The sequence below is a fragment of the Capricornis sumatraensis genome, chromosome 17, assembly GCF_032405125.1.
Source record: "Capricornis sumatraensis isolate serow.1 chromosome 17, serow.2, whole genome shotgun sequence".
NCBI classification, from domain to species: domain Eukaryota; kingdom Metazoa; phylum Chordata; class Mammalia; order Artiodactyla; family Bovidae; genus Capricornis; species Capricornis sumatraensis.
Window position 1 is genome coordinate 70,146,168 of NC_091085.1, and position 23,367 is coordinate 70,169,534.

Here is a 23,367-nt window from a genome sequence, read left to right on the forward strand (position 1 = left end):
ATGCAATAAACAGACTCTGTAAGTGTCCTTGGGGTACTGTGTCTGCCGTCAATTAGCTGATGTTTCCAGATACTCGGTTAAAGTTCTAAGGAAGCTGTCCCCATGGAAACCCGTCTTCCGTGAGAGGCGGTACTGCAGGTGCCTCCACTCTGGGAGCTCTGTCAATGGCCTTGTCCTCCTCTGTGCTCAGCAGACAGCTTTCTTAACAAGAGGTCCTGCATCATGGGGTCACTTCCTGATATCTGATAGTGAGGCCTTTACTCCTCACGTTAAATTTTTAAAATTCGGCAAAAGCCGGCCAAGCATAAGTGCCGTCACCTCTGAGTGAGTAACCGGGGCATAGTCTTCTTTTGCCAAGAAGTTGTGTCTTACCCTTGAGCCCCAGGTGCCAGGACCCCCGCAGCGTCTATGAAATAACCGACTGAAAGGACTCTCCACTGGCTCCCAAGCACCATGGGCAGCGCTTTGCCAGCTGTGGGGCTACACAGAGGCCATTGGCCTCACCACAGGGACGGGTTGGGGGCCATCTGAGGGTGACGTGCCGAGAGGCTGTCCAGGAGCTGTCCCCGTGGCCAGAGCCATTGAGATGGCACGGACTCCACAGCTTTCTGGGGTCACGCAGCAGCTCACCACACAGCAGCTCCCTGGCGGAGGGGGTGCTGCGGACAAGGGGAGGTCTGGGGAAGCTGGGCTTCATCCTCCCGCCCCCACTCCCAGGCCCTTACAAGCACAGTTTCCCTGACCACACTCCCCAGAATTCTCAGCGCATCTCCCGCCCCAGTGCAGCTGCTCCCCGAAACTCCTCTCCCCCCCCCACCCCTTCCCTTCTTGGGACTCGTCTTCCCCCTTCTGTCTGTCCCCTCTCAGGCCTCTCTCCTTTCCTCCCTGGTCCTTGTAGCATTGCCTATGTCCTGCTGCCCGCCAGCTCTCCACCTCTGCCTTTCAGAACCCCAGGTAATTAACTCCCTCCCACCTGGCCTAGCCTCCTCTCACCTTTATCCTGTAAGGACCAACTGGAAGGACCGTCTCTCTCCCAGACCCTGCTTTCATCAGGAGCCCACAATGCATTACAGACAGGGTAGTTTTGAAATCTAACTTGGTCTTACAATTTGCACACACACACACACCCCACTATGGCCTGAGTAGCTGTTAGCCCCCTCTTGCCCCACACCTTGCTATCTGCTTCCCTCTCCTAGCCCTCCCCTCCCAGGACCTCTTCCGATATTTCCCTACCCCACCCAGCCCCCTTCCTTTCTGAGGGGCTGAATTGCCTACATAATTACCTATATAGGTGCTTATTGTGGGCAGTCCCTGGCTAACTGCAATTTCCTACAGTCACAACTGAAACGACCTCCCATTTTGCAGATGAGGAAACAGCCCAGTTGGTGGTGGCGGTGGTGCAGGTCAGCGCATAGGGCCTGTGCTCAGCCACAGGGTTCTCACTGTCCAGGGGAGCTTCCAGGGTGTGGGCTGCAGGAACACAATGGACGGCAGACCTTCTGGAAGCAGGAGAGGTGAGGGATGGCTCCACCCTGGACAGACGTGGGGGGCAGACCCAGAGGCACTCCTCTGGTCTCGGAGCATCAGGGCGGGAAGGCAGGGATGCTGGTCTCTGCCCACCGTGGGTGCTGGGGGCTTTAAAGGAATGTTGAACACCTGGGTGGCCAAGCTTGTGTTTGGTTTCCTTGTTTTTTTGCCATAAGTATTTCTCTTCTCTTCTGTCGGTATCAAATGGAGACATGTGGAAACTGCTGCTCAAGTCAGACTCCAATCTCTTGAGTGGAGGACACTGCCCAACTCAGCTGTCTCAATGTTCAGGGCAGTGTTCTCTACACAGTGTGTACAGAAATGGAGGACTGGGTATTTAGGGGCAAGAAAATGAACAGAAGGGAACTGCAGCCTTTTAAACCAGCTAGTTACCAAAATAAAGTGAGGGAGAGAAAGAAACCACTACCACACTGCAAGGAGAGCATCACAGCGTGGCTTTCATGTCAGCATCACGGAAGGCTGAGAGAGAGGCCTTCCAGCTGCCTAGCTAGAGATGATCCTAAATGCATGCGACTGAAATTATGTGTCAGGGTGTTCACAGAAACCCAGTTTTTAAAAGAAAAAACTGGAGGCCAAATTAGAATGAATAAATAATACCATTTACATTAGCACCCCAAAATGAAACACTTAAGGTATAAAGTCTTAATAAAAATTTTTTTTAAATTACATGCTTATATCGGAGAAGACGATGGCACCCCACTCCGGTACTCTTGCCTGGAAAATCCCATGGACGGAGGAGCCTGGTGGGCTGCAGTCCATGGGGTCGCGAAGAGTCGGACACGACTGAGCGACTTCCCTTTCACTTTTCACTTTCATGCATTGGAGAAGGAAATGGCAGCCCACTCCAGTGTTCCTGCCTGGAGAATCCCAGGGACAGTGGAGCCTGGTGGGCTGCTGTCTATGGGGTCACACAGAGTTGGACACGACTGAAGCGACTTAGCAGCAGCATATCCTTTGAGGTAGGTTTTTCCCTACCTTTTAGCACTTTTGAGTAATCATAACATTAAGTCATAAAGTAAATAATCCTCTAAAATGAAGACACGATGGTGTCAGACTCCCTAAAATAAAATTACACGTGGCTTCATGGCCAAATTTCATCACGGTCAGCAAGCACTGCTGATGCTAATGTGTTTGAAGGTATTATGATGATGCTCTGTATTTTATGAAGACTGAAAACTACCTAAAAACCCAGATTGTAAAAAAAAAAAAAAAGAAAAATTCATTATGGGACTTCCCTGGTGGCCCAGTGGTGAAGAATCGTCTGGCAGTGCAGGGGACACAGGTCCAGTCCCTGGTCTGGGAAGATCACACATGGGGGCAGCTGAGACCGCGGGCCACAGCTACTGAGCCTATGCCCTCTCAGAGCCTGCGAGCCGCAACTGTGCAGCCCACGCGCCACAGCTAGAGAGTAGACCCTGCTGGCTGCAATCAGAAAAAACCTGGACGCAGCAGTGAAGACCCAGTGCAGCCCAAAACAGATTGTCAAAACTGTAAATATTAATTTACCCATAAGGAAATACGGATGCACTGAATATGTTTATTGCACAAATGGTTCCTTCAGCACCATGAGTTACAGCTGGCTCTGTGCCTGCCAGGGACATCTGCTCATCCGTGCACTTGTTTGATTCCTGTCCCTGTTCTTGTTCAGCTTTGTAACTTCCCCAGGCCTAGCAGCACATCCTCCCTAGAGAGGATATATGTGCTGAGTGAGCAAAAAGAGTGAAAATCATTCACATACGGAACATGTGAGTAGTGGCTTCAACACCATCTGTAACAACTTGAACCGTGCAGGAGAATCTGCTGTAGAATGATCCACAAATCATTAATTTTACAGTAAGTAGGAAAAGTTGCTTAAAATAATAAAACCAATATATGCAACCAATAATTACAAGCTAAGAAGAGTACGTGCTACACCAGAAATAGTTAAGACAGTGGATGCTCCAAATCTGGAAACAAAGATTGAGAGGCCCAGTTCAGAGAGGAAACATTTAAATATATTAGGGTAGAGAACTAGTGTAACTAGAGACTGCGGAATCCCAACCACTGGACTGCCAGGGAATTCCCTGTAATAAACTTGAATGCTAATAAGACTGCTGCCAGGCTTCACAAACAAAAATCTCAAGGAAATAAAAAATATTCAGTAAATACATGAGTGCCTATTTACCAGGCATTCTGTCCATTTTGAGTTCTATCCTGGAGCTCGGACAATGTATGACTGCTAGTAATTCCCTGTAGTTTTACTTAGAAGAGGTTCCAGGGGAAATGAGAACGGAGACAGTACCACTGACACAAGAAAGTGAAAATATCCAAACCTGTTAGAGATGTGGATTAAATCAGTAAAACTCTTATCATTCTATACAACCCACTTTGCAGCAGTTATTAAAAGCAACAGTGACAAAATCTTGGAAGCAGTGCCATCAAACCAGAACTTTATTTCACAATTAACGAACATCTGAGAGGAGGAAATATGAACATGTATAATGAAAGCAGTGCTCAGGGGTTCATAGTCAAAAGAAATTTAAGACAAGAAAATGAAAACCAGGCTAAGGATGTACTTCTCAGCTCCATTTGTTTTTATGGCACAATACAAATGAAAGGCAGTGCCACCCTGAGACTCGGGATTTTTTAATAAACTCTGGTTTTTAATAACCTGGAACAGAGCCCTGTAATTAGTTGTAATTTACTGAGATATGGAATCTTGAGCAGAATATAATGAAAACTGAAATCTCAGAGGAAAAATATGAAAAAAAAAATAGAAGTCATAAAAATATGATTATTGCTACAAGGAACTTATAGCTATTTATAGAGATTAATCTAGGACTATGTCACATTGATAGGACAGTGAGAAGAGACATTTTTGGCTGATCTGCAGTTGAGTCTGATCTAGTTTCTTCAGGTTCAATGCCCCTTCCTCTGGGGACATAAATCTCAAAAGGCTGCACATGGCTGAGCCCTATCCAAGACACTAGAGGCCCAAGGTGTCCTGCCAAAAGGTTCACCAGCCAGGTGACCTTTTGAGGCTCAGTTACATACATGTTGGGGTCACCCATCACCCCCAACAAGGCTCTATGCAAATTCTACCAAAATGCTTCTAAAACGAGGAAAGACTCATTTCTCACAACCTTTTCAGAAAGCATCCATGGATGCCACCAAACTGTCTTAGGGTTCATAGTTCTTTTCTTCCAGAAAACAAGACATAATCGTTTGGGGACCTAAATTAATAAACCCTGAAAATAATAAACTAGACCAAGACCCACAAGTTTTGTTTTCAATAGAACAAATTTAAATGGCAATTTTAAAAACTGAAAAACTTGTCTCCTATCTGTAATTAGGAGTCCTCACTGGAGGTGGACAATTAGAGGTGAGACAACAGGAAACCCGTAGCCTGTCATGGGATACAACTTATAACTCCTAGCACCGATTTAGAATCCAACATTATTTATCAACATATCACAAGACTGTGACAGCACTGTCAACGTGTGACTATGAAGTCCCCTTCTGGGATAAAAAAGGCAGGAAAGGGCCTCCTGTATAGCCATCACAGCTTAAAGTCCAGCCAGACCCTCACGCCATTTAATCGTGGACCTGAACATTCACTCAACTATTTTACAGCGACCCGAACACTGGAACAGAGCCTGTACAATGGTCTGGCGGCAGCATACCAGAGACCCCACCATCCTCACTCTTTGTTCTTCCAGTACCAACTAAGTCAGTTCCAAGCGATTCGGGGATGTCCATAAAGCTGAGAAGAAAGAAAACATAAGACTGATTAAGTCAGTAGTTGCTGGAGCATTAGAAATTAATCTCATCTCAAGAAACAGCTAAAAGCGCCGTTTTATAAATGGCTGTTTTCCTTTTACAGCTGAAAAGTCTTTGACCCTAAGCCACAAATGAGGCACTCTGATTTGTTAAGTACCAGCCCTAAGTAACACTTCACGTGGCTCTGTGAGTCCCTGATCTGAGACACGCACTGATCCACGGTGCAGGAAGTTTAGAAAACGCTGTTCCCTGCACTCGAGAGCCCCGGCTGGCTAGGACACCGGCGTTCTGCAGCAGGTGTGCGACCTGCTCCGCTCCATCAGCTCCCCAGAGTCTCTGACCAGAGGAGCCGGCCTCTGTCTGGCAGCACGTGAGTGCCAGGGTGGCCAGGGTGGCCCTGGTCAAGGAGGGACAGTGGCGACATGCCTGCTGAGCCCTCGGTCACTTCCCTGGTGCTTTACTCATCAGCTCCCCCAAAGCACGGGTGATGGCCTTCGCTTCTTTGTGCTCCCCTGAGGTCCTGCACCAGGGGTCACTCAAGTACTTGGGGAGACAGAGAAAGAAGGAAGGAGAGGACCAGACGACAGGGAGGGGGTGACCATAGTGCCGAGGGCAGGAGAGGAAGGGACCCAGGTCCCGATCACCTGCTCAGCTGGGCACTGCTGTCCCGACAGCTAGGACCCAGCCCCACTGCACCTTCCCCCCTCACCAGCCGCCCCAAACCTCTTCCCAGATTGCTCTGTCCCAGACAGGGTCGCCAGGCACCAGCAGAGCAGTCGGGACCTCAGTCATCAGGCTGCAGCGGCAGGAGCCAGAGCAAAGTTACTCCAAGGTCTGTTTGAGGCCCGACGAAGGATTGAACAGACCGCGTCCAGGCTCCCTACCGGTCAGGAAAGGAAGAGCCAAGGTGCTGGGAAGCAGCCCTGTGCCCGGGGCTGTGAACGGGGGACCAGGAGGGCAGGGCCGGCTGGGCAGCTCCCTACCTTCGGCCGGTAGCCCTGCTTGGCCATCATCTTCGCCTCCTGCTGCAGCAGGGCGGCCGTGAGCTGCTCTTTCCGCCTCGCCTCCTGTTCCTCCTCCTTCTCCTGCTGGTCTGCCTCCCACGCCTGCAGCTGCCGCTCTGCCACCTGGGCACCAAGAGGAAAGTCACCCTGGATGGGCCACGGGCAGGACCCCGCCTCCGATCTCGAGGGACAGCCTGGGTTCCCCTCACTGGAGCATCAGCACTGAGCACCAGTGCCCTCGTGGGAAGGATGCTCGTGGACCCGGAGAGGTTATGTGTGTGGTCATATGTACCTTGTGAAACACTTTGGATGTGGCCACGTGTTTGGAAGATTCTTTTGTGTTAACTATTAGGTACTGAATTGAATAAAAGAGACTTGGGGCCAGAGAGCCAAGTGCTTGCAGAGGCAACCAGGAAAGAGGTGAGGGGCAGGAACAGTAAGCACTGCTTTCCTAGGAGATGGAGGACCCGGAGCGGGGCTGGACCTACAACCAGAAGGGTCAAGGTTCCAGTGGGAAACAAAAATGGATGCCCTGAGCTCCTGATTGTGGGCTTCCTAGACAAAGTCCAGGCCAGGCTGTGGAAGTAAGTCAAGGGCCCCTGAGCCCCGTGCCTTGACAGTGCAGCAACCCCAGCAGGGCCTGCTGCCTGTGCGCTCATCCCAGGTCTCAGCCCCACCTGGGCTTCCAGCTCCTGCTTCCTGGCCGATTTCAGTTCCTCACTCTCCTCTTTCTCACGACGAGCTGACTCTCTTGCTGCCTCAAGATCCTGAATAAGTTTCTCTCTGTGTCTCAGGGATTCCTCCTGCGCCCGTCGGTTTTGTTCAATCTTTTCCTGGATCTGTTGTTGTCTTCCGGTCAATACCTATCCTCAGCAGAAAGGAAGAGGGGAGGTTTTAGTTAGACTCTAACAGATGCCTCTTCCACCAGCCGTGGACCACTCTGCAGCTACATAGACACCAGCCTAATCCTCAGCCTCAGGCCCAAATGCACCAGGCAAGCCTACTACAGGGTCAGCTCAGACAATTGGCTGTACTTCCCACATGTCCCCATCACACACAAGGTTCACGTGGACCGTGCGTGTGGAGACAGCCAAGCACCAGAGAGACGGAAGCAGGCAGGGGTGGAGCCCTGTCTCCACAGACACACAGCCGCAAGGTGACTCTCACTCCCTATCAGTGAGTGCCAGGAAAAGCAAGAACCATGAGCCACGCAGGCAGCCAGAGGTAGAATCGGGGTCATCCCGCCAACCTTGTGGCTGTGAATTCACTGCTCAGAGCAGCAGAAACCTGCTGTGCTTGATTCTGGAGGATTCGTCCAGAACACGGTCGAGTCTCGGGAACCACCTGCCATTCCAGACAGCCAGGCTCTCTGGACAGGACAAGTGGCCACAACAAGGAGGGATGTTTTAAATGGGAGAGAAAAAAGTCAAAAGATGCTGGAGAATATCTGGTATTCCCAAAAGAGCACCAGCTGGGACCCACATTCCCACAGGTTCTAAAATGTAGCATGCTGGCATGCACAGAATACAAGATCCATTTTAAACTACTTTAAGATAACTTTCAATACATGGATAATAAAGGGTTTCTTCCCCCAAAAGACATCCTTTGAATTGGGGTGTGTCTTATAACAGACTACTTCTAATTGGCAAATGAAACAGTCACGTTCTTTAGTCCGCTTCTGGTGTTGCACCCCAAGAAAAAAATCCTAAACATGGAGAAGGTTTCTGCACCAGGTGTTCATCGCAGTGTTTCTTAAAAGGCTCCAATTAGAAAAAAATGGACCCACAAAAGGAACAGAAAAACTATTGTCTACCCACGTGATATATGTCATCAAAATGATATTTACAAAGAAGATATAATAATATATTAAAATGATAGAAATCAAATAGCTCAGCATAATAAGTAATATGTAGGAAAAATGTTATGCATAGAAACAGAAGCAAAGAAGGAAATAAATAGTGGCTGTGGAGATGATAGGGGTCTAGGTGACTTTTCGGTTTTACTTTTCTGTACTGAAACTTTTTTCTAGTAAACATATTACTTTTATGGTGATATAAAAGATGACAAAATAACCTGAGGAGACTCTGTTCCCTGAGCATTTGGCAGGGTCAACACATGGTCACCAACCCCAGACACCTGCCCGGCCGAGCTGCAGCCCCTCCCGGGATTACCTCGCTCATCAGCCGATCTCGAGCGCTCCTCTCCCGGGCCCACTCTGCCTCTCTCTTTTCCCACACTTCCTTGGCCTCTTCCCTAGGGAGACACAGAGCGGATGACAGCGGGCTCCTTACCACCGCCAGTGGCAGAAGAGAACCAAAGAAGAATCACGGCTCCAGGGCGCCAGGTAACGTACACTTTCTGCGGGGTCAACCTCCAGGTAAACTTTCAATGGATTACAGGTAAGGATACTTCACAGAAAATACTACTGTTGCAAGCACTTTCAAGTTCTCTTTTTTAACACCCCCTCTCCTTACAGAAAGCACTGGTGATGACATGCACCCAGGACATTTAAACACAGAAGTGAATGAAACCACTGGGACTGGAGAGGAGGAGGGGTACACCAGTGCCTGAGCTCTGCTATCACGTTTCTGCGGCCCCTCTAGCTCACCCTGTGGTCCGGGCAGGTGAGTGGCCTTGACTATCTGTGGCCCAAGTACTCTGCGAGCCCAGCACCAGCCTGGACGTCAGGATTAAACAGGAGGAGGACCGTAATGCACTCAGCTCTGCATCTGGCACACAGTAAGTGCTCAATAAGCGTTACCTGTTATTCCATTACTTCACTCTACCAGATGGAGTTTTAGGATCCAGACTCATTTATATAGGCCTAAAACTCACTGCAGATGGTGACTGCAGCCATGAAATTAAAAGACGCTTACTCCTTGGAAGAAAACTTATGACCAACCTAGATAGCATATTGAAAAGCAGGGTCATTACTTTGCCGACTAAGGTCCATCTAGTAAAGGCTATGGATTTTCCTGTGGTCATGTATGGATGTGAGAGTTGGACTGTGAAGAAAGCTGAGCGCCGAAGATTTGATGCTTTTGGACTGTGGTGTTGGAGAAGACTCTTGAGAGTCCCTTGGACTGCAAGGAGATCCAACCAGTCCATTCTGAAGGAGATCAGCCCTGGGATTTCTTTGGAAGGAATGATGCTGAAGCTGAAACTCCAGTACTTTGGCCACCTCATGCAAAGAGTTGACTCATTGGAAAAGACTCTGATGCTGGGAGGGACTGGGGGCAGGAGGAGAAGGGGACGACCGAGGATGAGATGGCTGGATGGCATCACTGACTCGGTGGACATGAGTCTGAGTGAACTCCGGGAGATGGTGATGGACAGGGAGGCCTGGCGTGCTGCGATTCATGGGGTCGCAAAGAGTCAGACACTGAACTGAACTGAACTGAAGATGCATTCAAATGGAGTAGCCATCATGGTCAACAAAAGAGTCCGAGATGCAGTACTTGGATGCAGTCTCAAAAACGACAGACTGATCTCTGTTCATTTCCAAGGCAAACCATTCAATATCATGGTAATCCAAGTCTATGCCCCAACCAGTAATGCTTGATCAAAGTGAAAGAGGAGAGAGAAAAAGTTGGCTTAAAGCTCAACATTCAGAAAACGAAGATCATGGCATTTGGTCCCATCACTTCATGGGAAATAGATGGGGAAACAGTGGAAACAGTGGCAGACTTTATTTTGGGGGGCTCCAAAATCACTGCAGATGGTGACTGCAGCCATGAAATCAAAAGACGCTTACTCCTTGGAAGAAAAGTTATGACCAACCTAGATGGCATATTGAAAAGCAGAGACATTACTTTGCCAACAAAGGTCCGTCAAGGCTATGGCTTTTTCTGTGGTCATGTATGGATGTGAGAGTTGGACTGTGAAGAAAGCTGAGTGCCGAAGAATTGATGCTTTTGAACTGTGGTGTTGGAGAAGACTCTTGAGAGTCCCTTGGACTGCAAGGAGATCCAACCAGTCCATTCTGAAGGAGATCAGCCCTGGGATTTCTTTGGAGGGAATGATGCTGAAGCTGAAACTCCAATACTTTGGCCACCTCATGCGAAGAGTTGACTCATTGGAAAAGACTCTGATGCTGGGAGGGACTGGGGGCAGGAGGAGAAGGGGACGACCGAGGATGAGATGGCTGGATGGCATTACTGACTCAATGGACGTGAGTCTGAGTGAACTCCGGGAGTTGGTGATGGACAGGGAGGCCTGGTGTCCTGGGATTCATGGGGTCACAAAGAATCGGACACGACTAAGCGACTGAACTGAACTGAAGATGCATTCAATGTCTCCATAATTTATAACAATTTCCTTTCAAATTTCTAAGATTTCAGATGAACAGATCCTTACTTTAAACCCCAGTGGTTTCCACCTTACATAACCCAAGGGAAACACCCACAAGCTAGGTCCATTAGCAAAGGTGTGCACCTCACAAACGATGGACAGAGGAACAAGGACGGGCGTTTCAACAGCAGCAGACAACCCTCATGGTGACCTGCTGACCTGCGGGGACCGCGGCACGCGGGGACATCAGGATGCCACCTCTCACCTCAGCAGCATCTGCAGCTCCGCCTCCCGCGCCCTCTCGAGCTCCAGCTGCTCCTCAATGACTCGCTTCATCCAGGCCACGTCGGCCAGGGCCTGCTCCCGCCGGGCCTGGTGCACACGCTGGTTCTCCTCCTCCTCCTCTAACAGCGCCTGCAGGATGCGCTTGTCCGCCTCCTAGAGGACAGACGAGGAAGCGCAGTTACCGCAGGTAACAGCCTTCCTCCCTGACCGCAGGTCTTCTGGGAAGTCGTGGGCCATTTCCAGAGAAGGCAGGGTGTGACCACTCAGGGCCACTTTAGAGGCCACAAACACCCAGGAGCTTTTCTCTGCACCACACGCACAGCCTGCCCTCGGACACACCTGGCAGCCCAGCTTTCTAGAACACAATTTGCAAGCAGTTCCACTGCAGGGGACATAAGCTACAGAAATGCTCAAAAGGCTTCCTGCAGCTGCTCTGTGAGCGGAGAGCCAGCCAGGACGAGAGATCTCTCCTGTCCCATCTCAGCGAGGGAGCCCGTCTAAATACTTGCCAGAAACACTGAGCAGCTAGCCAGAAAGGGCAAGCTCGGTTTAAGAACACTGGTCTTGAGGTCTGAGGTGTACTGTTAGGTACTGTGTTGCGCAATGCCACATCAAGTGCATTCAAAAACGAAACCAAGAAGCCCCAAACCCACCACTCCCCTGAGTGTGTACGGCTCCCCCGAACAATGTGGGCTTGAACTGGGCGAGTCCACTAACCACAGGTTTTTGTCAGTAAGGATAGTACTTGTATTTTTATTTTATAGATCTTTAATATTTTAATTTTTATTTTATCTTGGAATATAGTTGATTTACCATATTGTGTGAGTTTCACGTATACGGCCAGGTGATTCAGTTATAATGGAATATATCCATTCCTTTTTAAAATCTTTTCCCATATAGGTAATTACAGAGTACTGAGCGAAGTTCCCTTTACAGATCTTTATATTAACTAAGTGGGGGAGAAGTGTCTGACTAGAGATTACAGTGTGCAGACTCAAAAGAGCTGGGGTTTGAGTCCTGATTCTGTCCAAACTGTCTTAGCTTCCTGCCCTTCAGGGCGTCATTTATCAGTCTCTATCAGTCCCTTTGTTTCTGAGGCAGAAACAACAGTTCACAGGTTTTCAATTCCATGGGGGTCAGTGCCCCTAACCCCCATGTGGTTCAGGGGTCAACTGTATATCCAGAAAGATGTATACCCAGACACCTCTGGGGAGGGGCAGGGATTGCAAGGGCTGCTGGTCAAGAGGAGATGACCCTTGGTGGTTTCTCATGAGAACGCACCTGTTACTAAGCAACGAAAATCATGTTTTTCAAAAGAAAGTACAAGCAACACCAGGCTGTCACTTCAGACTTACCAGTTCCTCTTGGATCTGCTGTGTGCGTCTACTGAGCTTCACATTATACTGATGTCTCAGGAAGCGTCTAGAAATGAGAAGATATGGGTTGCCTTTAACGTTTGTGATCATAAAGAATTCTGCAGAGGTTAGACTGTTACTTTCTACAGACTGTATCCCTTCTGCTTTCAGGGTTAACAGGGCAAGCCTGAGAAAGTGAGAGGCATCGCTGGCCTGGGATGGGCAGGTGAAGGGTGGGGGCCTTCCCACGCGTACCCCAGTTCTGCCTTCTGCCGCAAGGCTGCCATCTGCCTCCTCTCCTCCTCCAGCCTCTCCAGCTCCCAGCGCTGCTTCAGCAGATTCTCCTGCTCCTTCTTCAGTTTGGTGGCCTGTGGTTACCGGACAGCAAACCCGGTTAGGCTCGTCATCCCTCATCTCCCTTTCTAGCAGACACGATGCAACAAGGGCAGCCTGGCCACCTGGTACCCGGGATCCCCTCCCACTTTCAAAGCACTGAGCCCTTTGGCCCAGCTCACTCAGTCATCCTGGCTGGGTCTTTCCCAACCCCACCGACAAGAATGAAAGCCTGCCCCACATGACCCTGAACTGCCCACGCTCACTGCGACTGAACCTCTGCCTCCCCGACCTGACACAGCCCCCAGCTGTATTCCCAGCAGCCGGTCTAGTGCTCGGGCACACAGGACCCAGTTCTCGAATCATTGAGGCCTCGGGGAGGGGAGCTGCTCCCCTCAGAATTGCTGGGCACAGGATTCTTGGAACAGCCTCCTGGACCAAAGATCCTCATGGTTTGTCCCGAGACCCCAAAACTACTAGCTGGGGAGAGCTGTGGGCTGGCTCATCAGACTAAGTCAAGTCTACCAAGTGCACTTGAACTCCGGGGTCTCAGAGGCCCTCAGACAGCAGGCCTCTACCCACATCTGCGGGGACAGGTGTGATCCCCCGAGGGTTAGCGTTCAAGAATCCGACACACAGCGTGAGTGTGGAAGAACCACTGGTGAGACCGCATGTCAGGAGAACCCAGTGTGGCTCCCCTTCTTAGAACCACCTCCCGGATGCCATCTCCGTGCGGAGCAGCTTCTTAGATGGCTGTTTCCTCACAATGAGCGGCTGCAAGTGAGGAGGCCTGGCGGCCGGGGCATGCCCTCACCTCCATCTCCTTCGCCTTCAGCTCCTCCATCTGCTGGCGCAGCGCCTCCGCCTGCAGCTTACTCTCCAGCTGCCTCCTCTCCTCTTCCACTTTCATCCGTTCCAGCGCTTCCCGGCGGGCCGTTTCATACTCATTTTCAAATCGTTTTTCCTTTTCCTCTTCAGCGGCTTCTTGCTGCATGGAGCCAAAGGAACGTAGGGGTCAGCGTCTGTAACACGGAGCCAGCGAAGACCTCACCGCTAGTCAGCAGGCCGCAGGGCCCGTTCTTCACTCCGACACGTCTACACCTGAGCAGGCTGTGCACTTATTGGCCATGAGGCCCGGGCTCAGCTCTCACGGTGGGAACCATGGGTGTGGTGCTGCCCTCAGAGACGAGGCTGGGAGCACAGCGCCCGGCACGGAGCAGGGAATCAGGGACACCGGGTTCCTTCCCTTTCACAAGTCGACAAAGCACTTTCCAAAATGAACCCAGAGGCAAAGCGATGGGTCCACGAAGTGTGGACTGCCATCACCAGAAGTGCTGCTGTCAACCCAGGTTGAGAGTTTATGATGTGAATCATATCCAGAGGGTACTGGCAACAGGACACCCTTAAGGATGCATACTCCATCTACCATCAGCCAGCCCTGGACACCTGGTCTTATTCTGTCCCGAGAGTGGTCACGTGGGATTCTTGTCTGTGCAAGAGCAATAGACATTCCATTTTAACAGGTGTTAAGTAAACCGAGCAAAGGTCTATTTCTGGACTGGAGTCACTGAGATGGAAAACAAGAAACAAATTCAAAGACTTGGAGAGAGTCTCCCAACACATACCACACCTGTTTTTTTTCCTCTTTCTGCGTTTCCCAAGCGTTTATCACATGCCTCTTGTGAAGGTCCGATTCGATCTGAGGATGAGAAGGCAGAAAATATAAACTTCCTCGGTGGCTCACAGGATGGATGTTCACTGCTGAGCACCACACCATGGCCTGGAATGTAACCAGGTGTCTTACAAGGAAGTGCATGGTGACCCCACCATACACAGTCTAAATGCAAGTCAGTAAAAAAACGAAAGGACCAGGCGATTCTACGCCAGCTCAAGAACTGGAACAAAGTATTAAAAACTTTTCTCCCGCCCAGTCCCCTTGGAGCTGAGCAGACACTGAAATGGAAATCCAACCTCAAAGGCTACTGTGGTGGGTCTAACGCCTGTCAAGCCCCAGGGCAGCAGGACCTGGGTGAGGAGCAGACTCAGCTTTTTGCCTGGCTCCCCAAACCTCCCTCTCCAAAGGAGCAGCTGTGAAAACACACCACCTGTATCAATGGATGCAACAAATTTGGGATTATTAATAAGAGATCTGGGTTTAAAGAATCTTTTGGATGAGAAAATGAATCGTAACAATGTCCAAAGGCTTTTGTTTGGAAAATTGTTTATACAAGTTTTAAATTTTTCTCAACTTACAAACATAAACATTTGCAGCTAACTTGAATGTTCTGAATAAACAACTGAGTACCTGACTTTGGAGGAGTCCCTGAAATCTACGAGTGGCCAAGGAGAGGTTTAGTGCTAACCACATGGCATACCAGAGCAGCCAGATACTCTATTATGACTGGCAACTTCTAAATGTAGTTACGTGCACATAAATTAACACCACCAAATAAGTTGCTCAGACGGTAAAGAATCTGCCGGCCAATGCAGGACACCCAGGTACGATCCCTGGATCAGGAAGACCCTCCGGGAGAAGGGAATGGCAACTCACTTCAGTATTCTTGCTGGGAAATTCCAGAGAGAGGAACCTGGTGGGCTACAGTCCACGGGGTCGCAAAGAGTCAGATAACGACTTAGAGACTAAATACAAATATATACACAAATTGTAAACTGAACTAAATTAATGATTTCTGTCATGGGATACTCTCCCTGTAGCCCAATCTCTGCTGAATGATGTCACCCCAGCCACAGTGCCCCCTTCTCTCCTTGCCCCAAAGTCTTGTGGGTCTGCCCCCTTTCTCCTGCCACTCCAGTTCTGACCACCATCACTCACCTGGGCTGCAGCTGCAACCCCTCAATTGACATCACCCCTTCCCGCCCCCTCGACCCTGCTGCTGCTCCCCAAAATGCAGCCAGGGCCCCACTGCACCTCTGCTGAGAATCTCGCAGGCGCCCCCAGGTGCCTCCAAGGGAAGGCCACCCAAGGCTGTCCCAGGTGGCCCCACCTGCCTACCCAGCCTCCACTGTTGGGTTTCCCCCTTCCTATCAGATGTCCCAACCTCTTGCAGCCTCTTGTAGATGTTAAATAACCAAATGAACCAGATCTTCTGGGTGGCGCCTCTTTCCAAAGCGGCTGGAGTGATCTCTTTTGCACCCCAGCACAAGATGCAAATTTAGAAACAAGACGAGCAACGTGGTTTCATCTACTTAGGCAAACCAATGGGAGGGTCTCTTTGGTTTTCACCTCTCGAAGTTTGGGGTTGTTCTTTTTCCAGTGTTCATACAGAAGTCGTTCAGCAATCTGCCAAGAAAACACAAAGAGGGGAGACTGACATCGCTCTTCCAATCCATCCACGTTTCAGGTAACCCACAGTGAAGTTAGGTGAGCCTAAGAGCTCCTCCACTGGCAGCCAGCACCGCACCTGCCCTTCAGACTTCCCTCGGGCCTCAGGAGGTGTCTGGCTCTCAACAGACACCAGTCAGGTGCTGATAAATGACTCATTTCTTTGGCTACGCCAAATGACTTGTGGGATCTTAGTTCCGTGATCAGGGATTGAACCTGGGCACTCAGCAGTGAGCGTGGAGTCTTAACCACTGGACCACCAGGGAGTTCCCACAAATGACTCTTATAATGGTGATAAAAAGGGGCCAAAATCTGAGGCTACAAATGGGTCCTAGATGCTAAAGATCTACTTCAAAATATACAGCAGGCTTAAAAACAGAGCTTAGAGACCACCACTACACAGGACTACTTTGGAAGTTAAGTTAAAATACACCAGTCCCAGCCTTTCATGGGACCAGAGAACTAGAATAAAGAAAAGGGACTCAGATATAATGATTTAAGGGGCCCAAGAGAATAAAGATGACTCCTGGAAAAAACACACGAAGAACGACTCAGAGTCAGCACTTTTCTCAGCTGGCTCTGCAGTGAACTGCCATCTCAGCCCCCGAGGGAGACGCCTCGCGGCCTCACCGACAGGCCGGGCACTCGGGCTTCGCACCCTGCTAAAGAGCTGCGCAGAGTTACCAGCTTCCTTTGCTCCTCTCGGGCCGCCTTCAGGTTCCCGTGCTGCTCCCGGATTCTCCCTTCCCTCAGGTTCATGCTCAGCCTCAGCTCCTCCAGTTGCCTGGCCAGCAAGTCCTGCTCCTCCACCAGAAGCTGCCTGAGTCTCTGCCGTCGGGCCTCCAGACGCTTCCTGCCCTCCTCCTTCATCTTCTCCCGCTGGTAAGCATGCATGCTGGGCGAGAGGGGCCACCATCAGCCTGGGTGCTTCCAGCTGCACAGGGGCTACACGGCTGGCTGTGTGGGTGACAGGCTGAGACACATGGAACATGGTGACCTGGGAAGGCGTCCTCCAGCCAAAGTGAACAGGCCAGGTAATAGAACCACTATGCATAATAGAATCTTGTTCTTGCACGGAAATGTACAAGAGGCGTATATATGCACATGCTAATATTATCTGAGTAGCTACCATGTACTACGTAACCTGGATGGTTTTTATAGTAGTCATGACATAAATCCTATAAATTAGGTTCTGTTTTAGCCCCACTTCACTGATGAGGAAACTGAGGCTCATTCATACAGCAAGTGACACAGTCAGAATTGCTATCTAGGTCTGTCCGACTCCAAAGCCCATAGTCAGAATTGCTATCTAGGTCTGTGTGACTTCAAAGCCCATGCTTTTAACTTCCGTGTTTTCGTATGTATCTCTCTCTATAAAAATGGGTGTATGCTTGTATCTATATTTACACACAAACACAGATGAAGAAGTGTACGGGAGGATACGGACCAGACAGTTCACGGTGGTTCTCTCCTGGGGAAATGGGGCTACCAGGGGACTTCCGGATTCTACATACACGTCTCATCATCTTATCTTTTTCAGTCAAATGTGTTACTTCACTGCTGACCTTTTTTTCAGTTTCCAGTTGGAAAGACATCACCATGCGAGTATCCACGGAAATCATCACATTTCCATGCGAGTATCCACGCCAGCCAGCCACCCTCCCCCAGGTCCTTGAGTCAGTCACATCTCCTGGCAGTAGGTGGCCCTCCAGCCCTAAGGGAAGGTGCTCACCGCACAGTTACCTCCGCTGGTAGGAGGCCCTGGAGCTCCACTCTGCCTGTTTGGAGCTGCGGATGTCGGACATCTGGAAGTAGCGGCTGTTCTGGTCCCACTGCTGCCGAAGATGCGCCTCCTGCTGCTGGTGGCGCTGTCGGGCGGCCTGCTGATCTGGGAGCCGCCGGCTGCACCAGGAGGAGGGCAGTGTGGGGAGTGCCATCTGAGGAGAAGAGCAGCGCTAAGAACAGGAGCCTGCTGCAGCCCCTCACCCCTTTGAGGCCCGGTCCTCACCCTGGGCTGCACACTGGAATTGCCTGGTAGAGCCTGGGCCCCAAGACAGACCAATTAAGTAAAAAAAAAATCTCAGTGCAGGCTCCCAGGCACCAGCATTTTAAAAATGACTTGCTACCAGGACCCCAAATCATCTCGCTGAAGAAGCCTGGACTGCACCCAGCTGTGAGCCTGACATCAGTGAGGGCAGTGCAGAGACAGGGAGCCGGTGCTGATGACACTGGACTGGCACACAGGGGGTTTCTGTGCTCTGCCTAAGGTAACAAAGATAACTGCAGGCATGCTGATGTGGGCCAAGCCCTTGACTTATATGACCTTTTTCACTGTTACTAGCGCCCTGCTTTTTTTGGCAGCTGAGGAAACTGAAGTTCAAAGAGGTAAAATGACTTGCTGAAGATCACAAAGCCAGGAAGCAGAGGAAATTTAAACAGGAGCTGGGAGCCTAATTCATGTTAGCCTGGGATGCGGGCCCAAGCTCTGTAGACTGCAAGATGGTACTTGTTGGGACCAACATGCCCTGGCTGTGAAGTGAAATGAAAGTCGCTTGCTGAAATGAAAGTCCTGTCCCACTCTTTGCAACCCCATGGACTGTAGCCCACGAGGCTCCTCTGTCCATGGTATTCTCCAGGCAAGGATACTGGAGTGGGTTGCTATCTCCATGTGTCACACCTGGTAATGTTCTGGATGAGCATGGAGGGAGATCCCTCCTTCTTACAGATGGAGAAACTACCACCCAGAGGGAAGAATCAATTTGCACGGGTCAAGGGGGCGATCTGGGGACACGGCCGGAGACTCGAAAGCAGAACCAGTCTCTCCGGACACCTCCCCCCAACCACTCCCGGTCCAAAAGCTGCCCCCGGTGCAGGGGTCTACACAGTGCCTAGCTGTGACAGTGCTCAAGGAGCTTCTGGCAAATAAACAAACTCAGAGTCCTCCGAACCGGGAGGAAAATGATCTGCGTCTGAGTCAAGCTTAGCCTGAGACTGCCAGGTCAGATCTGTCTTCAAACTGTGGCAGGCCTGACAAACATTTTTCTTTGCCCCATAGGCCGCCTGCGGATAAATCTTTGCACGAGGATTGAGGAAAGTGAAGATTCCGGCCCTAGATGAACCATCAACAACAAGCTGGGAGGCTCTCTGAACAAGTCGCATCCCTCTCTCAGCCACATACAACAAAAGCGATTATAGAGGAAAGGGTCGGACCCAGGCCGCGCGGGGAGCCGAGTGAGGACTGGAAGCCGAAGCCCCGGGCGCCCCGCGATCGCGTCCCGGGACGGCGGGCGCGCTTCCCGCCAGCGCGGAGCCGACTGCGGCAGAGCTCTGAGGGTCCCGACCCCAACGCCGGCCCCCGACCGAGTCCAAACCCCCGACTCACGTTTCTCTGCGCGCCGGAGTTTCCCAAGACTGCCCAGGCCCAAGGTCCCGCAAGCCCCAACTAATCCCTGCCCGGCCCACGGCGACCCTCGCGGATAGCGCTGCACTTAAGCCGGCCGTTTCCCCGCTCGTTGCCGAGGCAACGGGCTGGCGATGGAGCGCCGGGAGGGCCAAGCCTCCTGCAGCGCGATTACTCGGCGCGCAGAGCAAGAAAAGAAGTCTGTGTTTTTCTCCGGTGCCCCCTCGTGGCGGGCGGGAGCTCAATCGCAGACATCGCTCGTCTAAGAAAAAGAATCCTTTCACTACACCAAATTCAGGATGATGGCTACCTGAGGGAGGCAGGTGAGCGTCGGGGAAAATCAGAGGGATATAATAGGGAAGGGAATTATAAGCCAGTCACCCTCAAACCTGGCTGCACAAGAGAATCATCTGGAGAGCTCTGAAAAATCCAGATGTCCAAACCGGACTCCAGACAAACCCCATCGAGCACTCTGTGGTTGTCTAAGCCCCCCAGGTGTGTTCAACGTGCAGCCAGCTCGAAGAACCGCTGATGTAAGCAGGTTCGAGCTATTGGCAACTTTCTATCGTCTTAGGATGGTGGTGGGTTCAAGGGTGTTCCTTCTGTTAGTATGTTTTATAACTCACATGCTACGTGTCTCATTCTATGTACCAACTATTCTCTTAAAAAATGAAATTAAAAGATTGGAAATTCCCCGGCAGTCCAATGGTTAAGACACCCCACTGTCACTGCCGAGAGCCTGGGTTCAATCCCTGATTGGGGAGCTAAGATCCCACAAGCTCTGCAGTGTGACAAAAATAAATGAAAAGCAAAAGTATTAACTCTTTTATTCAGGCTCTTTTCATTTTCCCATTTTTGTCTTCATTTATTCTTTCTTTCACCCTTTCCTCCTTTTAAAAAAAAATTTTATTTATTTGGCTGCCTGGGGTCTTAGTCGCGGGCACTCCCATTTTCTAGTTGTAGCTTGTAGGGTTAGGTGCTCTGCCACATGTGGGAACCTAATTCCCCAACCAGGGATCAAACTTGGGTCCTCTGCATTGCAAGCTGGACTCTTAACCACCAGACCACCAGGGAAGGCCCACCCGCTTCCTTCTTTTATTCACTTCTCTGTTTTCCCTGGATGCAGTATAAAGTCTGGTTGAACAGAGTGACCTCTGTTGCAGCCTCCACCACAACAGTCATGTGGTCCTGGACAGGTCACTTCGTCACTCTGAGCCTCCGTGTCCTCATCCGTGAAATAAGAATGTTCAAGTAATTGAAAAAGGAGCCCATTAGACTGGGAAGGCTGTGACACCTCCATAGCCGATGCACCCAAATTGGAGAAAATGAAACTTAGCACTCACAAACAGCCAACTGGGCTTTCCCAAACAAGGCAACCTCTTAAGTTACAGCCAATCAAACGATTTCCTTGCTTTCACATCTTCTTTCTAAAAACCTCTCCTAGATCCTGCCGGTAGAGTGTTCTGAACACCTTTCTTTTGCCTGATTCCGATCAGCAAGTCTTGAAAGTTTTGCTGTGCCTCAGGTTAGCTTTACATAAGAATACCGACAGGGCTGCTTTCTACAGTTGCCCTCACGAGAGGAAATGAAAGTTTAAATGGAGCGGCCTCGGGAGCAGAGCACCTGGTGCATCTCAGGAGAGCATGAGCTCGCATACCTCCCCCCTTTTTTTTCTAGTTTTTTGGCAGCACGCAGGACATGCAGGATCTGAGTTCCCTGACAAGGGATTGCACTGCGCCCCTCTGTATTGGAAGCACAGAGTCTTTACTGGTGGACCACCAGGGAAGTCCCTCTCACATCTCCCTCAGAACCTGCCCTGCCCTGTGCGTGAGATCCCCTGGAGTTATCCTGGGATTGGTCCCAACCCCTTGGGCCAAGCTCACAGCCAGTCACCCATCCTGTGTCCACAGCGGAGAAGGGAAGCAGCCACCCACTCTGCTCAGCCCAGCCAGAGCTGCCCACATGGCAAAAAAGCCTGATTAATAAATAGTTGTTGATAGGCCTTCTTGAGTGTGATAGGAACTTCAGAAATGCGTGAATTGTGCTGTGGGAGACGAGCCTTCAGGTCCTGGTTTTGCAGCTCTTGGCAAGGGCCTTCCACTCTCTGGGCCTTAGTTGCCTCATCTGTATAATGGCCTTAAAGGACCAAACAAGCTCAACTGCTGGGATCAAGGGCCTAGGGCTTGACTGACCTTGTCCTGGAAGCCTGAGGCCCCAGGCCATACCCTCTGGCCTATCTTCTGGGAAAGGAATGCAGCTTGTAGGTTGTGGAATTTGCCCGAGGAACCACAGCTTGTATGTGGTAAGCCCAGCCTTGAACCCAGCTCTGTCTGATTCCAGAGCCTGAACTTGCTCTGCCGCTCCACAAGGTTAGGAATCATTACCTTCCCTGCTATGGTTCTAGCGCCCAGCACAGCGTAGTCATTTAATAAATATTCATCGAGAATGAATGAGTAGAGTCCCCCCAACTTTGAGCCCCTAATTTTTCTCCAAGAGAAAAAGGGAAAGATGGTGTTGAAGGAAAGCAAAAAGAAAAAAAAAAGGAACTAACATTGTTTGAATACCTACCACGTGCCAGATGCTTTTAGATGTATTTTCTTGAGTAAGCTTCCCTCCAGCAGGTGAGGTTCCTGCCCTCATTCTGCAGATAAGGAAACTGAGACTCTGAGAGGTCAAGCAAGTCTCTTGCCGGCACCACGAGAGCCAGGATTTACATCCACCTTCCAGAGCTTGTGAACCTCTTTTCAGTCTGCTTTTCCAGAAGTGTGTGGTTTACAGATATAGCTCTTAAAAGAGGCCAGTAGATGTGGACCAGTTGGGCCATATAAAGTGCTCAGGAATATTAAATATTTTGTGACAGGCTGATAACTATGGCCCACAGAGCAGTAGCCCTGGCAGGGAGCCATCGAGAGGGACACTGCATGCACAGGCCCTGGGCCAGCGCACTGTTTCTTGGGGCTGTTCCTGGGCTTGTTTGGAGGTATTCTGGCAAGAGAGGAGAAAACAGGAATGGGAGTGGCATGGTAACACTGGGGCGGCTTCCCCTATTAGCTGAACCGGGACCTTGCTGGAGGCCATGCAATGCCCCTACATAAGCAGCAGGTGGCGCTGCCGAGGCACATTTATCTAGGCTGGGTTTTCACAGCTTTTCATCAACCACCCTGGGTTCTCTCTTCATACCTAAGCTGGCCTCCCCGCCCTCCCTGAAAGCAAGGATGTCTTGTAGATAGGGAAGCTCAAAGACTCTGGGGCTACAAGGCTGCCTCTCAGAAGTCCAGTTTTGTGTTTTAATAACAATAACAACAGGAATAATAATAGAGGTAAGTATTATCCATGAGAATAAGGGGTAAAAGGACTTTTTCATCCGAAACAGTAGTTGTCACTAGGGGCCAGGGTTAGGGGTGATTTTAATTTTTCTCTGTGGGTTTTTAATTGTACATTGGTCACTGTTACTTGTGTAATTTTATTAAAAATAAAGCATTGGGTAACTTGCCTGGCAGTCTGGTGGTGAAGACTTTGCCTTCCAGTGCAGAGGGTACTAGTTTGATCCCTGGTAGGGAAGCTAAGATTTCACATGCCTCTCAGCCAAAAATCCAGAACATAAACAATAGAAGCAATATTGTAACACATTCAATAAAGACTTTAAAAATGGTCCACCTCAGAAAAAAAAAATCTTAAAAAATAAAAACTTTAGTTGGTTGATCACTTTCCCCATGCTTTATACTTAAGAGGTGCTTTCCATGCATGAGTCGTCCAACCCTGGGAGTTCTGAATTGCTAGGAGAGCTTTCTGATAAATCCTGATGCTTGATCCCCGAGACAGAGATTCTGATTGCATTGGTCAGGACCAGGGCCTGGACATCTGATTTTTTTTTTAATTTTTAATTTCAGAATAGATTTAGATTTACAGAAAGTTTCCAAAGAAAGTACAGAGAGTTTCCTTATATTTCCCACCAATTTCCTCGGTAATCATTAATAACATCTTATGAACATTTCATACACCCATAGGACAGACACATGACATGGGTTTGGGGGTAAAATACACATAAAA

General features: G+C 50.0%; 1 protein-coding gene across 1 annotated transcript; it reads right to left on the bottom strand.

The window, feature by feature from the left end:
- Positions 1–5,170: 5,170 nt before the first annotated feature.
- TCHP (trichoplein keratin filament binding) lies at positions 5,171–19,423 on the bottom strand. Its single transcript, XM_068990193.1, has 13 exons — positions 19,300–19,423; positions 17,661–17,854; positions 16,602–16,812; positions 15,819–15,875; positions 14,205–14,273; positions 13,389–13,562; positions 12,497–12,609; positions 12,242–12,308; positions 10,867–11,039; positions 8,483–8,564; positions 6,989–7,174; positions 6,291–6,434; positions 5,171–5,290 (listed from the first exon to the last, which is right to left on the bottom strand). The coding sequence occupies exons 2-13, from the start codon at positions 17,852–17,854 to the stop codon at positions 5,258–5,260; spliced, it is 1,503 nt and encodes a 500-aa protein (XP_068846294.1). The 5' UTR covers positions 19,300–19,423; the 3' UTR covers positions 5,171–5,257.
- Positions 19,424–23,367: the final 3,944 nt, after the last annotated feature.

Coding starts and splice junctions, on each gene's coding strand:
- TCHP (XM_068990193.1), bottom strand. CDS start 17,854: ATGGCACTCCCCACACTGCCCTCCTCCTGGTGCAGCCGGCGGCTCCCA. Junction 16,813..17,660: donor AGGGCCTCCTACCAGCGGAG/GTAACTGTGCGG, acceptor CCTCTCGCCCAG/CATGCATGCTTACCAGCGGG. Junction 8,565..10,866: donor GAGCTGCAGATGCTGCTGAG/GTGAGAGGTGGC, acceptor GTGTCTCCCTAG/GGAAGAGGCCAAGGAAGTGT.